Raw genomic sequence first — 17,454 nt, forward strand, 5'->3', positions numbered from 1 at the left:
AAATAAACGAATCGGTCCTCTAAAATTAAAGGTAGCTTTTGGAGAGAGTTATTATGACTGGTTTTAATGCAGGATGTCTGATGTGACAGAATGTAAGGTGGTTTTGTTCACATGCATCTTCAAGTGACTGTAAATATTCCAAGGGGTGGGGGTGGGGGGATGTTACAGGGGTTCCTGACCCCCCCCCCCCCCCTTGGGATCAAAAAAGCAACAAAAAAACAAAAAAATTCAGTCTGTGGGAAAAAAAACTAAAGACATTCGTCTGTAAAACTTGTTGTGGGGAGCAGATATCAATGAAGATAAATTGCCATTCTTTAATACTAACTTTAAAAGAAATAATGAGTGGCTGCTGACACCAATTTATCATGTTTAAAATCAAGGATAAGCTACAAATTGTTAATAAAATAGCTAAAATTCTTCAGCCAGACCCCCCCAACCCCAGGACCCCAGGTTGTACCCCCCCCCCCCCCCCTCTAGCTCTCTTGCTCCGCCCCTGAATACTGTGGGGTGTTTTTTTAAGATAAAGTAAACTTGTCTTAGTTAACTTGCATTAAACATGGTTATCAATTTTGTACTTGTTTTGCATGGTAGCGCGCGAATAAACGTGTCGTTTAATCGTTTTCGAGCTGGTTTATGGTTGATAAAAAAGATTACTCAAAGATGCCTCAAATTACGGAAAAGTACCAGCTGCATTCCTGATTTTCATTTGGGGGGGTAAACAGGTCTGATATTAGGACCTATTCTCTTTTGTATTTATGTTAATGATTTGCCTTTACATGTATCGGATGATAAAGTCAAATGCGAGTTTTTTGCAGACGATTCGTCTATCCATACCAGTAACACCTCGTTGGAATCAGTAAATTCTTCCCTGAAGAACACTTTGGACAAAGTTGCGAAATGGTGCACATCAAATGCCATGATACTGCACCCAGAAAAAACTAAAAGCATTGTTATTACCACAAGACAAAAGCATCAGCTAAGTCCTCTTAAATTACAACTGACCTTAGGTACAACTCAAATACAGCAAGTTAAAGAACACCGCATACTTGGTGTAACTGTTGATGAAGAAATGAAATGGCAAACACACATAAGCAACCTCTGCAAAGTGTTATCAAGGAATTTGTATTTGCTGTCAAAACTCAAACATTATGCGAAGTCTGAAACATTAAAAATGTTCGTTCATGCTCATATAATGCCTCATATTAATTTTGCTTCGACATTGTGGGATGGCTGCAGCAATGTTCACTTATTAAAACTCAATTCTTTGTACCGTCGTGCTGCAAAACTTATCCTGTATGAATCGCACATGTCTACAGAAATGAAGTTAAACATCCTTAATTTCCTTCCCCTAAAAACCCACCTTGCATACAATAAGGCTGTCTTTATGTATAAAGTAGTTCATGGTGATGTGCCCAGTTATGTGCAATCCCATTTTACACATGTTACGAAGAGGTATGGGTCTCAAAATTTACTTCCTCCAATTCCTCGTATAGATCTTTATAAATCCAGCTTAGCTTTTTCAGGATCATCTCTGTGGAATTCTTTGCCAATAGAAATCAAACGATCCGCATCATTAAAGGCCTTTAAAAGGCAGTTGCACACACATTTGAGCACACTATAAACTGCCCCTGCTGTCTAGTTTCCATTGTGTACTCGGATAATGTATGCAATGCTCTTAAGTGTTTTGTTTTTTATGTTTATACTCGACCATTATTTTGATGTTTTACTAGTTTAATACTTTGATTAGATACTGTTCCTTTTAGGTATGAAATGATAGCATGTGCTTGTGTGTAGATATGCGAGCGCACGCTCGCGCGCGCGAGCATGTGTGTGTGTATATGTGTGTGTGTGTGTGTGTGCATGTGTGTGTGCATGTGTGTGTGTGTGCATGTGTGTGTGTGCATGTGTGTGTGTGTGTGTGTGTGAGTTTATGTGTGCATGTGTGTGTGTATACGTGGGTGTGGATGTGTGTGTGTGTATGTGCGCAGTCTTTGCTTTCGTTTACAATTATTCTCTGTATATGTTCCAAGGACAGGTTGGAAGATTAGGCTAAGCCTAAAACCTTTATCCTTATGTAATAAAGTTCTGAGTTCTGAGTTCTGAGTTCTCTCTCTCTCTCTCTCTCTCTCTCTCTCTCTCTCTCTCTCTCTCTCTTCTTCCTCTCTCTCTCTCTCTCTCTCACTCCCCCTCCCTCTCTCTTCCTCTCTCTCTCCTTCCCTCTTCCTCTCTCTCTCCCTCCCTCTCTCTTCCTCTCTCTTTCTCTCCTTCATCAGCTATTCTTTTTAACCTGTGTTGAAGAGAAAAACAGTACATGCTGGTTAAATCTATGCTCGAATGATGCTTGAATATAGCAATCGTGCATATTCTCTCTGTATCAGCCTCATGTGACTTTGAGGACGCCCGTCTCTGCGGCTTCATCCAGTCAACACAGGACAACTTTGACTGGAAACTCAATACCGGTAAAACCGGGTCCACTGGCACCGGACCCCCCAGCGACCACACCTACGGCACCGCTCAAGGTACAAAATGCATCTTGTGTTTTTTTTTAAGAAGGATCGCTTGTTCATTTCAATGCTTGTCTCTGAGGTTGCCAGGAGATTGGTCAAGTATAACTCTCACTTACTCTTGTTGCATTTAGAGCGCTTACTTCCCTTTGTTTCTCATTTTTTTTTCATTACTTTATTGTCCCATCGCTGGGAAATTCGGGTCGCTTCCTCCCAGTGGAAAGCTAGCAGCAACGGAGTCGCACTACCCAGGTGTCTGCGTGTTTAGGTGTATTCAGCCACCTGCACTTATGGCAGAATGACCAAGGTCTTTTACGTGCCATTGTGATGACACGGGGGTGGGACATGGCTTCCGTCTCTGGGTCTGCACATAAAGTTGACCCGTGTCCGTCCCGGCCCGAATTCGAACCTGCGACCTTCCGATCACAACTCCAGTGCTCTACCATCTGAGCTACCGGGCCCAGATTATTCTTACTTTTGAACTCACACTCTCTCACAGGGCACTACATGTACATCTCTTGTTGCACTTGGCATGTGCATTTAGAGTGCTTACTTCCAGATTATTCTTACTTTTGAACTCTCTCACAGGTCACTACATGTACATCGAGTCCTCGTCCCCTCGCCGGTCGGACGACAAAGCGGACCTGTACAGCAAGCCGTACAACCCCACCGCCGGCAGCTGCCTGACCTTCTGGTACTACATGTTCGGCCAGGACGTGGGAACGCTCAACGTCTACATCATTCCCGAGGGAGGGGCGCTGAAGAACCCCGGTTGGTCGCTCAACACCGATCAGGGCGCCAAGTGGAAGGTGGCCTCCATCAACGTGCAGAGCATCGAGAAGTTCCAGGTGAGTCGATGATGATGATGATGATGATGATGATGATGATGATGATGATGATGATGATGATGGTGATTTGCACAGCACTGAAATAAAACCAAGTGAAAAGAGGATGGTGATGACTTCTTCATTAACTTGGAAAGTGCTGCATGATGTCCAAGATGAATAGATGATCAGTAGGTGATGATGACAGGTGCCGGTTTTAACTGGTTAGAGTGTGTGAGCATTAGTCATGTGTGGTGGTAGCCCTGTCTGTCTGTCTCTGTCTCTCTTTCTCTCTGTTCTCTGTCTCTGTTTCTGTCTCTCTCTCTCTCTCTGTCTCTGTCTCTCTCTCTCTCTCTCTCTCTCTCTCTCTCTCTCTCTCTCTCTCTCTCTCTCTCTCTCTCTCTCTTTCTCTCTCTCGGTCTCTCTGTGTCTTTTTCTCTGTCTGTCTGTGTGCGCCTGCATGTCTGTGTCTGTGTCAATGTGTGTGCGTGAAAATGCACATTCATGTGCATATTCTTTCTGCCAGCATCTCATTGGGAGCTTTGATAGCGAAAGTATTTGTGATCACACTGCTTAAACTGACAAGTTGTACCAACAAGTAGCAGCGTCTTAGAAGAAAAGTAATCAATGCCAATGTTTTTTTACCCAAGGTTGTCTTTGAGGGCATCGTCGGTGGTGGTTACCATGGTGACATTGCCATTGACGACATCTACATGTCACCCACGAGCTGCTTTGGTCTCGTTGACTGCGACTTTGAGGACGGTGCAACATGCAGTTGGACCCAGAGTACGAACGATGATTTTGATTGGCTGGTCAACACCGGTAGCACTGGGTCACAAGGAACAGGCCCCGCCACTGATCATACCATCGGAAAGGCGTCTGGTGAGTGTGTCTGTGTGTGTGTGTGTGTGTGAGTGTGTGTGTGCGTGCGAATGTGTGCGTGCAAGTGAGTGTATGTGTGTTTGTGTTTGTGTGTGTGTATGTGCCTCTGTGTTTATATGGGTGCTTGTTTGCAGACTTGTGTGAAGGCATGCATGTAATTGTGTGTTCTTATTGGAAAGGCGTCTGGTGAGTTTGGGTAGAGACTTCTCTGTGTGTTGGGGTGTGTGGGTTTAAGGGGGAGGGGTGCTGGTAGTTTTGGGTGAGAGGATGGGAGTGTCGAGTATGGACGCGGGTCTCACCAAGAGTGTGTGTGTGTGTGTGTGATTGCCTGCATGCTTGTGTGCGTGTGTGCGTGTGTGTGTGTGTGTGTGTGTGTGTGTATGTGTGTGATTGCTTGCATGGGTGCGTGCATGTGTGTGTGTGCGTGCGCCTCTGTATGTGTACATGTTAGCATACTTGTGTATATGCATACATACATTTGTGTGTTTGTTGTTACGAAGTGATTGGTTTTGCATCAATTCGTGAAGCATTTTTGAGGCAGGGGGGTTTGGGATGGCGGGCAGGCATGTCATTCTGCTTTTTTTTTACAAATGCATGTTTCACGCCTGTATCACATCGTTGTGATTTTATCACAATTGCGAAACTAGTCTTTCTAGTTTCCTTGCCTATTCCCAATACCCACGCATTCAAACCACCCTTCTTTTTGACCAGGGGAGTATGTCTTCATCGAAACAAGCTCCCCTCAGCGCCCCGGCCAGATAGCCACACTCACGTCCCAAGTGATTCCAATCAACACGGGTATTCCTGAGTACTGCTTCACGTTCTGGTACCACATGTACGGCAACACCATCGGCACTCTCAACGTCACGTTCACCTACAGCGACCTGGGCCCGCAGCCTGGCTTCAGCAAGACGGGTAACCAAGGCAACCAGTGGCTGCAAGGATTCTTGCCTGTGGGCGCCCCTTTTGAGGGCTTCATGGTGAGTACAGTGGAGCCCTCCTTTCAAGACCTAAAACAATCTGAGAAAATCAGATCTTAAAAAGGAGGGAGTCTTAAAATGGAGGTAAATTTGTTGAGGTCATGAACAGACAATCTGAAAAAGCAAGGTCTTAAAATGGGGGAGGTCTTAAAGGTCCTTGTCTACATTTTTATACCGAAATCGCCATTTGACCATTAAAATGCAGAGTCTATTATCTACAATTATCAACAATACACCCCCTTTCGATCAGGAAAGACGAAGCCAGTGTAGCCGTTTGAAAATTCATTGTAGTATTCCAGCGTAGTACTCATAGTAGGATATCCTTATTTGGAAAATGCCAAGCGCAAAACTCCTCTCAAATCCCGTGCATTTCGTGCGTTTAAAAAAAAGTGTGGACAGCGCTCCAGTGTCAAACTGTTGCTGCACTTGTTTGGGCGTGGCTATAAGCATAGTGACATGAATTTGATTGGTCAGTATTTTTAGGCAAAGCACATGTTCTCAGCAAACAGGAAACAAAATATTGGAAGCGTGAGTCACGCTACCCAAAAATAAAATCTTTTTTTACATATTTTTTTTTTCTATAACTTTTTTCCCCATGGTTCATTCATCATCTGACATAACTTTTTAGCGAAATCTAACCATAAGATTATTGAAAAAAAGCAAAAATGTAGACGACCACCTTTAAGTTGGGTGGTCTGAAAGGGGGTTCCACTGTCGCTGTGTTTTGGGGTTGGGGGATCTCCTACAGGAGTGAGAGAGGGAAGTGTGTGTTAATGTCTGTCTTTGGGCGTCTCTGTATCAGTCCATGTACTGTACTTGTGCATCTGTCTTTCTGTCTGTCTGTGTGAAACAATACGGACTGCTCTCTGACAGCTGTGTATGTGAATGTCTGAATAGCTTTGAAACGGTATGTCTGTCTGTCTTGTTGGCTGACGGTCTGTGTATGTGTACATCGATCAGCCTGTCAATTTGCATTTGGGTGTTGCCCTTGTCAGTTGATAGGTATATTTGCACGCGTGTGTGTCTGTGTGTGTGTGAGTGTGTATGTGTTTGTTTTAGAGAGAGAACAAGAGAGAGAGAGAAAGAGAGAGAAAGAAAGAGAGGGAGAGAAAGAGAGAGGGAGAGAAAGAAAGAGAGAGAAAAAGAAAGAGAAAAAAAAGAGAGAGGGAGGGAGGGAGGGAGAGAGAGCGAGCAAGAGAGAGAGAGAACATGATTGCAGTAGTGTGTCGGAGTGTTTGTGTGTATTTTTCTTGTGAGTGTATGTGAGGCATGGGCTTTTTACAAGAGATACATATTGCGTCTTTTTGCTGTCAGATCATTGCTACTGCAAGCGTTGGAAACAGTTACCTTGGAGATATCGCCCTTGATGACTTCAAACTGTACCCATCCTCTTGTTCAGACGGTATAGCATCTTTCTTTTCTTTTTTTATATATTTTTTTATAGTTTTCTTCACTTTCTTTTTTCATATTTAATGTATAATTCCTATTAGGATGATTTTTAGTTGCATAACAGCGTTAGGCCTGTCTGTATGTACCAGCTGTGAATAAGAAACAAGCGATCTTAATTTGAATGTTTTTTTATGTGAATGTGTTGGTGTGCTTTAAAAGTGCTTGAAGGTTTTCATTCTTTTTTCTTCCACCTCAGACTACTAATAAGTAATATTCAGACTTCTTCTTCTTCTCGTACCGCCACGGTTGGCCTAGTGGTAAGGCGTCCGCCCCGTGATCGGGAGGTCGTGGGTTCGAACCCCGGCCGGGTCATACCTAAGACTTTAAAATTGGCAATCTAGTGGCTGCTCCGCCTGGCCTCTGGCATTATGGGGTTAGTGCTAGGACTGGTTGGTCCGGTGTCAGAATAATGTGACTGGGTGAGACATGAAGCCTGTGCTGCGACTTCTGTCTTGTGTGTGGCGCAAGTTATATGTCAAAGCAGCACCGCCCTGATATGGCCCTTCGTGGTCGGCTGGGCGTTAAGCAAACAAACAAACAAACAAACAAACTAATATTCAGACTTCTTCTTCTTCTCGTTTGCCCCTTTAAGACATCCACTCCTGCGGCATGCAGGAATACCGCTGTACTTTATTCAGTGACAACCAAAGCACGTTCAGTCATATCCCCATGTTTCAAATTTCAAAATTGTGATTGCTTATTGTGCAGTGAACGAGACACTGTCAAGGGGCGAGATTTTCATGTGTAACGACATGGCAAACACCAGCATCCCACAGAACAAAGTCTGTAACTTCGTGCGTGATTGTCCTGCCCCTTACATGGATGAGGCCAATTGTGGTGAGTTGGAATGGTGGAGAGGGAGAGAGATTGAGAGAGAGCGAGATTGAGAGAGAGAGCGAGATAGAGAGCGAGATGAGAGAGAGGGGGAGAGAGGGAGAGAGAGAGAGAGAGAGAGAGAGAGAGAGAGAGAGAGAGAGAGAGAGAGAGAGAGAGAGAGAGAGAAGTTGGAGACAAAAAGAAACCGAGAGTGTGTAGCTGTGTCTGTTTCACACAATAATGTCAGTTTAGAAATCAGATGACTTATAAATCATGACAACATGGACAATATCAATGTAACACAAAAAAAGAAGGTAATATATTAGCCTTTCTTCTGCCGACAGAAGAAACAGATCCAAGACTGGAGAAAAATCAGAGACTGTTAGGCAACAGGGCATACTCCAGATATAGCCCAGTTAAAATGACATCAGAATTGCTGAGAGAAGAGTTAACTTCTTCTCAAGCGTTCGATGATGGTTGTGTCTAAGTTCGTTGACCCTTGATGTTAACAAAGTGGGCTGTGAAGAGTGAACATTTTAAGATCCATAGCTCACACGGGGCTGAATCTGGTTATTACATCTTGAAGATACAGACTGGAACCCCCGGTTTAAGACCCCCCATTTTAAGACTCACTCCCTTTTAAAACCCTGTTTTTTCAGACTTTTTGTTCATAAGCTTTGTAAATTAACCCCCGTTTTAAGACTCCCTCCTATAAATATTAAGACCTGATTTTCTCAGATTTTTAGAGGTCTTAAAAGGGGGGTTCCACTGTATAAGGATATGAATTTTAAACAAGTCGCTTAAGGCGAAATTACTACCTTTAGTCAAGCTGTCGAACCGACGGAATGAAACTGAACTCACTGCATTTTTTCACCAAGACAATAGTGACAGCTCAATCAATACCTGCGACAAGGAAATCGCTCAATTTTCACGTGCAAAACGAAGTGAAATTGACAAGCCAAAATAGTGCTGTAGTGTATTGTGCTAAGCAGGAAAGTGAGCTTTTCTATATTCTTTTTAACTGAGCTTGTTTTGAATACAACATATCATACTTTTATGTTTTTTGAATCAGGAAATGATAACAAATAAGATGAAATAATTTTTCATCGATTTCGTATAATTAAAATCGTAGTACTAATTAATCTATTTTCGTTATTTGTGATCACATTTTAAGAGTAAACAGGACATGTGTATATATTTTTGAATTCAGAATGTGATGAAGAATAGGATGCAAGCAATTTTTAATCTTTTTAACCCCTCCATGCTGAAATGCGATACCAAAGTCCGTGCTTTGTCGAAGATTACTTGACCAAAATTTCAACCAATTTAGTTGAAAAATGAGAGCGTGACAGTGCTGCCTCAACTTTGACAAAAAGCCGGATATGACGTCGTCAAAGACATGTATATGAACAAAATGTCATGGGATATCATACTCAGGAAAATCATCATACTTAGTCAAAACTTGACTAAATGTAAAAAGAAGAGAGCAAGTGAAGAAATGCACATGTTTCTCTTGCAGGTGACTGTGACTTCCAGAACGGTTTCTGCCAGTGGACAGAGGACAGCACAGGCACACAGCAGTGGTCACAGGGCAGTGGTCAGTCTCACACCAACAACTCTGCTCCCTTGTACGACCACAACGGCAGTCCTTCAGGTAATTAGTGTGTGTGTGTGTGCCTGTGTGTGCGTCTTTGTCAATGTCAGTGGGATTAATAATATGATAATAAATGAGCATTTATATAGCGCAACATCATAACTTTACAATTATGCTCTTTGCGCTCTTAGAGCAGCAATCATATTATAACAGCAGCCCTTCAGGTAATGTGAATGTCTGTGTCCATGCGCGTGCATGCATGCTTGTGTGTGTGTGTGTGTGTGTGTGTGTGTGTGTGTGTGTGTGTGTTCATGTTTAAAGCCTCAAAATTTAAATTTGATTTTTGACTCACATGCGAAGCAAAAGTGAGTCTATGTACTCACCCGAGTCGTCCGTCTGTCCGTCCGTCCATCCGTCCGTCCGGCCGGCCGGCCGTCCGGAAAACTTTAACGTTGGATATTTCTTGGACACTATTCAGTCTATCAGTACCAAATTTGGCAAGATGGTGTATGATGACAAGGCCCCAAAAAACATACATAGCATCTTGACCTTGCTTCAAGGTCAAGGTCGCAGGGGCCATAAATGTTGTCTAAAAAACAGCTATTTTTTCCATTTTTCCCATTTTCTCTGAAGTTTTTGAGATTGAATACCTCACCTATATATGATATTTAGGGCAAAGTAAGCCCCATCTTTTGATACCAGTTTGGTTTACCTTGCTTCAAGGTCAAGGTCACAGGAGCTCTTCAAAGTTGGATTGTATACATATTTTGAAGTGACCTTGACCCTGAACTATGGAAGATAACTGTTTCAAACTTACAAATTATGTGGGGCACATGTTATGCTTTCATCATGAGACACATTTGGTCACATATGATCAAGGTCAAGGTCACTTTGACCCTTATGAAATGTGACCAAAATAAGGTAGTGAACCACTAAAAGTGACCATATCTCATGGTAGAAAGAGCCAATAAGCACCATTGTACTTCCTATGTCTTGAATTAACAGCTTTGTGTTGCATGACCTTGGATGACCTTGACCTTGGGTCAAGGTCACATGTATTTTGGTAGGAAAAATGTGTAAAGCAGTTCTTAGTGTATGATGTCATTGCTAGGTTTAGTTATTTGACCTTGACTCTGAAGGTCAAGGTCATGTAAAGGTCAAGGTCAAGCATGTGAGTCCTATGGGCTTTGCCCTTCTTGTTGTTGATTGGTTTAAAACAAAATAAAAATTATCTTGGGATAATACTTTTCTCACCAAGATTTGCTGTGTGCAGATAACTTTGTCTACTTGGACAAAGGTTTTGGTACGCGCGGTGTGACAGCAGACATGTACAGCAGACGGTTTGGCCCCTCCAGCTCCACCTGTCAGATGCAGTTCTACTACTACTTGTACAGCACGGTTTCCAGCGCCAGATTAAGTGCGTTCATGCTTTTACAGTGGAACCCTCCATTTAAGACCCCCCGCGGGCGGGGATGTAGCTCAGTCAGTAGCGCGCTGGATTTGTATCCAGTTGGCCGCTGTCAGCGTGAGTTCGTCCCCACGTTCGGCGAGAGATTTATTTCTCAGAGTCAACTTTGTGTGCAGACTCTCCTCGGTGTCCGAACACCCCCGTGTGTACACGCAAGCACAAGACCAAGTGCGCACGAAAAAGATCCTGTAATCCATGTCAGAGTTCGGTGGGTTATAGAAACACGAAAATACCCAGCATGCTTTCTTCCCGAAAACGGCGTATGGCTGCCTAAATATTGGGGGAAAAAACGGTCATACATGTAAATTAAATTACATATCTTATCCCGACTCACATCTAGCATTAACCTCTGGTTTAAGTGCCGGGACGCTGAACTACGCTTCACCCCTTAAGGGGAAGTAACCCTAAAAAAGAACAGCCTAGACCCCGTAAACTGGGTCACAGGTCAAGGCATACCGTCACGTGACTGAGCACGCGAGACCGCCGCCGCCATATTGGAATACTTCACTCTTTCCTCAGCGGTCCTAGCGCTAGGACGTTGTTCTCTCGAGCTACGCATTTTGGCTTTCAGCCAGCTGCCTGGTTGGCAGTTTATCTTCACCCCGGTTATTCTTCACGGTCTCTGCTTCTACGGCTGTATTGGTGAGATCGTTCTTTGTTTGTTTTACTTGAATTTTTGCCTTGTGTCCGTCAACTTTGTTGTTGTTGTTCTACTCTCTGTGAGTTGTTTTCAACATGGCGGACAAAGAGAAGAAAAAGCCTAATACTCGACAGTTAGTTGCTGATTCTTCCCCTGCTAGTAGTCAGATAAAGATAAACCCAAAGGGACAACGGTTACTCTTGTAAAACCGGTGTCTAATTTTTCGCTTTCGGTTGATATTGTTGTACCAGCAAGCCCTACCATGCCTGTTCTAAAAGAATCTATAACAGGAGTAGGGCTCGTTCGGCTAAGCCTAAGAAGAGTGATAAGCAAGATTTCTCTTCCCTTTTCTCTTCTTTCTCCTCGCATATGTATACCATGTTTTCTCAACAGCAGCAACTTGCCGCCGATCTACAGGCTACGCGAGATGAGTTGCGTTCGCTGCCCAAGGGTGTTGGCGATGTTTCTTCACTTTCCCGCATCCGGTTGCCTCCTTTGGCCACAGTCACGTCAGCGGACTTGCGGGCGGGATAACTGGCGCACGCCAGCTTCGGAGAGATGGTCCCTCGGGACACTGTTGCTTCTGCACAGCAGGCACTCTCCTCAGGTACGTTGGGTTCGCCGGTAGCCAGGCTCTTTGGCGAAAGCGTTCCGCATAGACCGCAACTAGTAGCTCCCCCGCCTCATAGGTCAGGGAGTGAAAGTTCGACATACCTGGGGCAAACGACTCACACGAAGCGGAGCTCATGGGGTGTTGACGCGGGAATGCAATCGATGTTACATGGGTTCGCCGGTAGCCAGGCTCTTTGGCGAAAGCGTTCCGCATAGACCGCAACTAGTAGCTCCCCCGCCTCATAGGTCAGGGAGTGAAAGTTCGACATACCCGGGGCATACGACTCATACGAAGCGGAGCTCACGGGATGTTGACGCGGGAATGCAATCGATGTTACATCGATCTGGAGACCAAGGTGCACGCGGGCTGTCTATGACTTCCCCCGTCGGTGTACTTGCGTCACCACTTCCGCCTGGGCAGGAAGTTTGGCTCCATGCAGGCTCTGCACCGAAGTTCTACTTCCGGTTTGCAGTCAGCCTCGCTTCCGGTTGATCATGTCCAAGACTCGGCGAGTCACGCGGACTTTTCGACTCATACGGAAGTGGAGTCGGAGCTCGACGATCATCTCTCATTCTATGATGACGACGTTGAGTTCCAATTACCGTCAAAGCTGAAGCCAACCTTAGCTATTGCAGCACAGGTCGCTTACAATATGTTTCTGACGGCGTTGTTTCATAGGCTGGACTTGTCTTACCCCCACCATCAGCGGTGGGTGACTTCCGCCCAGCACCAACAGCAGCTGAAGGTTTTCAGTTCTCTGAGTCTTCTTTAGTTGCTTATGAGCTCTCTAATATTTTAGCAAGCTTTCCAGGCACGGCGAGCTCCCTGACTGTCGGCACGGTGCCTCTCCTCTCTGCTCATGGTCAGGCTCCAGTCGCTGCTAAGCCTTGGCTTGCCACTGTCCGACTTCCACAGGCTAGTGTATCTGCCCTTGCGCGCAGGTTTTCACTCAGCCGTCGGCCTCAGAACCTTATTGACACTTTTGCCCTACTGAGTGCAGCCCTTCCGGTCACGCCGTAGCTGTCCACTCTTAGGGAGGACGGTTACCGTCAAGACAGACCTTGTCTACACAGAAGGTTCTCTTATTGGTTTGGAAGAGACAGGCAGGTACCCTCTTGATCTTGCCTCTCTCTCTGAGACACTCCTTTGGACACTCTCTCGTTCTATTAGGTCTTCCCTGGATCCGTTTGAGTTCCGGAATGACGCAAGTGTTAAAGACGTTTCGACCTTAGCTAAGGTCAACACTGAGCAGATGTCTGTCCCGGCACGCCGTTTCTCCCACGCCGTGTTTACACGAGGTCTCTCACTTCCGATTTCGCTTCGGCTGTTTGGGCGAGTGAAGGATCGTACGCATTAGCATCAGTTCGCACCACCACGGTGTTGCGGGTACTTCTGCACTGGAGTTTTTCGGCTACTTCTGGTTCGTCTTCCGGCGTTCCGGGTAATCGTAGCACTTTGTTCTTTCCTGTTCGCAACTTACGACGTCAACCCTTTGGGGTTCTGGGTCGTTGGGGGCAGTGATGCCTTGTATCTTACTTCCTGTTCAGCTTCGCCTGTCTCGGATGATAAGGTTTTGTACGTGATGGCATCTTTTATACAGCTTGCGTCGGTCCCCGCGTCTGACCTTTGGTCTTTCATCGATGAACAGACTAGTTCTGGTTTTTCGGCCAAACTCAGGGTTACTCTCGATTTGGCAGCAAAATTAATTCCAGGTTTTTTTTCTTGAAGACACTTCGTCTTTTGAATCTTTTGACAGGTTGGCTTCCTGGTTTTCGGTATGCCGACCAGTAGTTGCTTTGATTTCTGTTTTTGGCTTTGTTACGTAGTCATTTGCCTACAAGCAGACTGACCTACGGGCACTGCGGCTTTCAGCTATTTCGTTCATGCCACTCCAGGCTTCGGCCTTTGTGTTTCCCGCACGTTCGGTTGCTGTCGTTCAACCAGAATCGCGGCTTCCTCGTACTATCTCCATCTGCTCATGCATGGACTGGAGAGGATAACTTGTGGTCAGTTGGACTTATCGTTTTCTGTTTCGCTGAGCACACAGACCTCTTTTTATCACGAAACTTTTTCGGATTACTACGAGTCTGATCAGCATTCTACTTAGGTAGAAAGCGGATGACAGACTTTGTTTGAGTAGATAGGCGGTCATTCACGACAGCTGTCGGCCTTTGAATGCACTTTTTTTGGCCTCTTTAGGAGGTCGTCCGAACTTTCTTTTAACTTCTGTTTTGGCAAGAAGATTTAAATTCAGTTTGTGGGCAACAGGACTGCCGGTTTTGGCACTCTTGTTTAACTTACTCGACGGGTATTGACAGTCCAGTTCATAGCCATGGTCTTTCTTTGGCTTTTTCTGTCACAACCCATGAGGGTTATGAGTCCTTGTCTTTCTTAGACTTGGACTCTTAACGCAGGAAGCAGGACTGCGTCATACACTCGGTCTTGCTTGGGTAGACACTCAAAGCAGGTCATGCACCAGTAGTAGCCTACTTTTGGCTAATCGTTTGGATCAAGCTGGATTCACAGCTTGGTTCTTTGGAGGTGTTTGTCCCTTATAGTTTAGGAACTTCAGGGACACTTATTCTCTATCTTGAGGGTTTTTTCCTCGCTAATGAGGGCTTGATATCCTGTACTCAGGTATCACCCGTTTATCGGGAGGAGATTGGTCACGTCTTTCTTGAGCTGACGTCTATCTCCTAGGCCTGGGGGGCTTCACGCCTTCCCGAGGTCTCACATACTTTCACATTATGTTTTGACGGTAGCCTACAGGGTTCGTCCTATTCAGTTTTGAGCGGACAGCCTTACGTACTGATCGTTCTGTGTTCGGCACAACAGCAAGCGCCCACTTTGACGCTTGCTCCCTTCCTTGTCGATTTAATTTTCATAGCTACTTGCTAGTGAGAATTAAGTTAAGACTTTTGCCGCTTTTGCTTAAGCCGCATTGGTTTGTTGAGGAGCAATCTCGGTTCATTTTTTGATGAGAGGTTGCAGTCTCGCCGGTCTACAAATTATTTCCTTTGTTTTCGGTTTTAAGACGTTCTTTCGACTCTTCTTTGTAAAGAGTCTAGTTTGTCAGATGGTTTTTTGCCTTGCATCTTTTCATTGAACAAGGGACAAGTGTTTGTCTCTGGTTCATTACGAACATTAGCGTCTACCTCATGGGACTATGGTGCTGTGGTTTACTCAAGCCATAATCCTTTAGTGCTTCACTCCTCGGAGGGTGTTTCACTTGTGGTCATTTGGAACTCTTTGTTCTATTCAGGCGGGAGACGCCGCACAGGTTCGTTTTGTTTTACTCGCTCGCATCGGAAGACATGTCTTGTTGTCTTCCGAACTTTCACAGCTCTCTTTTGAGTTAGGACTGTCTTCCTGGTCTTGCTGATTGCAAGAGATTGTTCACTCTTTTCGTCAGCTACGATCAAGACAGGTCAGTGAGTTTGGCGCTCTTTTCGGCTTCTGGAAGACGTAACTCACGAATCTCTGTATCTGTCTGTTACGCTGTACTTGTAAAACAAGTCATCCAGATGTCTGGCATTGTTGCAGCGAATCTTAAGGTTTTTCACTCGGCTGTTTCACTCAGGTCTCAACAGACTTTATGTGAAAGGGTTATTTATCTAATTTGACCTTATCTGGTGGTTTTTTACTATCATTAGCAATCTATGGGTGGTTGCGACCAAAAAAAGAAGAAAAAAAAGTTCACGAGGATGCTAAGATGTTCCACGAACTTTTATTGTTGGCGGAAGACGATGTTTCATTAGTCTGGAGAAACATCGTTCAGAACTAGACAAGTCATTTCTCTTTTTACGCCCAGCGTGAAAAGGGCCCTGTCTTCAAGCCTTTTGTCTTTTGTTTACGTACTTTTTGGGTCTCACGCAAGATATTGGGTATTTTGGACATACTCATTCTTGCATGGCTCATTTTGGAGTGCCAGACCAGTTCTTTGGTTCTTTCGTTTTGGACGGATAGAGTCAAATTTGTGCAAGGTAGCACTGGCTAGATGGGCTTTCACACTCATTAAACAAGCTTATGAGTGTGGCAGTCAATGGGGGGGAGCGTTCTGTCCTTCCTCTGAGTTCGCCTAGAACTCATGGGGCCTGAGCTTGGGCTCTTTTATTCAGCGGTTCTGCGATCAGGCAAATCTCGATCGGCCTCACATAGGTGTTTTGGACGTTTTTTAGGACGTCTTTCTTTATTACTTTTGGCGGGTTTTCTAATACCCGCTGGGATGGTAGTGGTTGCTTACCAGTCATGGTTGAAGCAGGCCGGTTTCTTACCAGAAATAAGTGAGTTTCACTGAGAATCTGTTTACTCGTCAGGATGGGACCAACACCTTTCCGGCTTTGGTAGCCGCAGGGCAGGTTCTCTCCAACTTGTAGAGTGAGTTTCTTTCCCACCACCTACATTAGCAATCTGCTAGATGTGAGTCGGGATAAGATATGTAATTTAATCGAAAATTTTAAAAGTAAATTTTGATTTGATTAATATACTTACCCGACTCACATCGTTAATACCCTCCCGCCTACCCCGCTCTAATTTACCCTAAAAATGAATGTTTCGCTTCGTTTCGAGTGAAGTATTCCAATATGGCGGCGGCGGTCTCGCGTGCTCAGTCACGTGACGGTATGCCTTGACCTGTGACCCAGTTTACGGGGTCTAGGCTGTTCTTTTTTAGGGTTACTTCCCCTTAAGGGGTGAAGCGTAGTTCAGCGTCCCGGCACTTAAACCAGAGGTTAATGCTAGATGTGAGTCGGGTAAGTATATTAATCAAATCAAAATTTACTTTTAAAATTTTCGAATTCCACTCGTGCAAAAAACACGAGTGTACGTGGGAGTTTCAGCCCACGAACGCAGAAGAAGAAGAAGAAGACCCCCCAGTTTGAGACTTCCTCCCTTTTTTTGACACCTTGCTTTTTGGTTTAAACAGTGTTTTATTCAAATACAACTTTACAAAGCCATGAAAAATATGTTTTAATAAAGGAACACAACAAGATAAACTTATGAATGTGCTCTTAGAGACCCTGCTTTTTCACACTTTCTCTTCATAACCTCTGTAAATTTACCCCCATTTTAAGACCTGATTTTCTCAGACTTTTGAAGGTCTTAAAGACTCAGCTTCCAATGAAGCTGTTTTTAAATCTTTCGTAATGCAGAGGTTCGTGCGACATAGTATAGCAGACGACAGCCTTACCGGATATAGTGACGCGCGTGCGCACTGCTTCCACTTCCGTGTGACACTATGGCCGCCAGCTAGCTCGCCATCTTACAGCTTCCGTTTGATTTAAAGGGGGGTTCAACTGCTTTCTGAAAACAAGAACAACTAAGAAACAAACAAGACGGAACAGATAAACTGCTAACATTCCACACCCAAGAATAAAAAATCAAGAAAGATTAATTTTTTGAGCATTTAATTTCATTTCATTTCATTTTCAATACTTTATTGTCCCATCGCTGGGAAATTTGGGTCGCTTCCTCCCAGTGGAAAGCTAGCAGAAACGGAGTCGCGCTACCCAGGTGTCTGCGTGTTTAGGTGTATTCAGCCACCTGCACTTATGGCAGAATGACCAAGGTCTTTTACGTGCCATTGTGATGACACGGGGGTGGGACATGGCTTCCGTCTCTGGGTCTGCACATAAAGTTGACCCGTGTCCGTCCCGGCCCGAATTCGAACCTGGGACCTTTCGATC

At 44.7% G+C, this 17,454-nt stretch overlaps 1 protein-coding gene across 1 annotated transcript in view; it reads left to right on the top strand.

Moving 5' to 3' along the window:
- The window catches only part of LOC138971979 (MAM and LDL-receptor class A domain-containing protein 2-like), a 299,457-nt gene that overhangs the window by 202,073 nt on the left and 79,930 nt on the right, over window positions 1-17,454 (top strand). Inside the window, exons 123-130 of the mRNA XM_070344823.1 lie at window positions 2,379-2,519; window positions 3,093-3,352; window positions 3,979-4,210; window positions 4,922-5,190; window positions 6,505-6,592; window positions 7,348-7,476; window positions 8,975-9,109; window positions 10,323-10,466. Of these exons, the coding sequence (XP_070200924.1) occupies window positions 2,379-2,519; window positions 3,093-3,352; window positions 3,979-4,210; window positions 4,922-5,190; window positions 6,505-6,592; window positions 7,348-7,476; window positions 8,975-9,109; window positions 10,323-10,466 (1,398 nt within the window). The remainder of the gene's footprint in view (window positions 1-2,378; window positions 2,520-3,092; window positions 3,353-3,978; window positions 4,211-4,921; window positions 5,191-6,504; window positions 6,593-7,347; window positions 7,477-8,974; window positions 9,110-10,322; window positions 10,467-17,454) is intronic.

The sequence above is a fragment of the Littorina saxatilis genome, linkage group LG7 (genome assembly GCF_037325665.1).
Source record: "Littorina saxatilis isolate snail1 linkage group LG7, US_GU_Lsax_2.0, whole genome shotgun sequence".
Classification (NCBI taxonomy): domain Eukaryota; kingdom Metazoa; phylum Mollusca; class Gastropoda; order Littorinimorpha; family Littorinidae; genus Littorina; species Littorina saxatilis.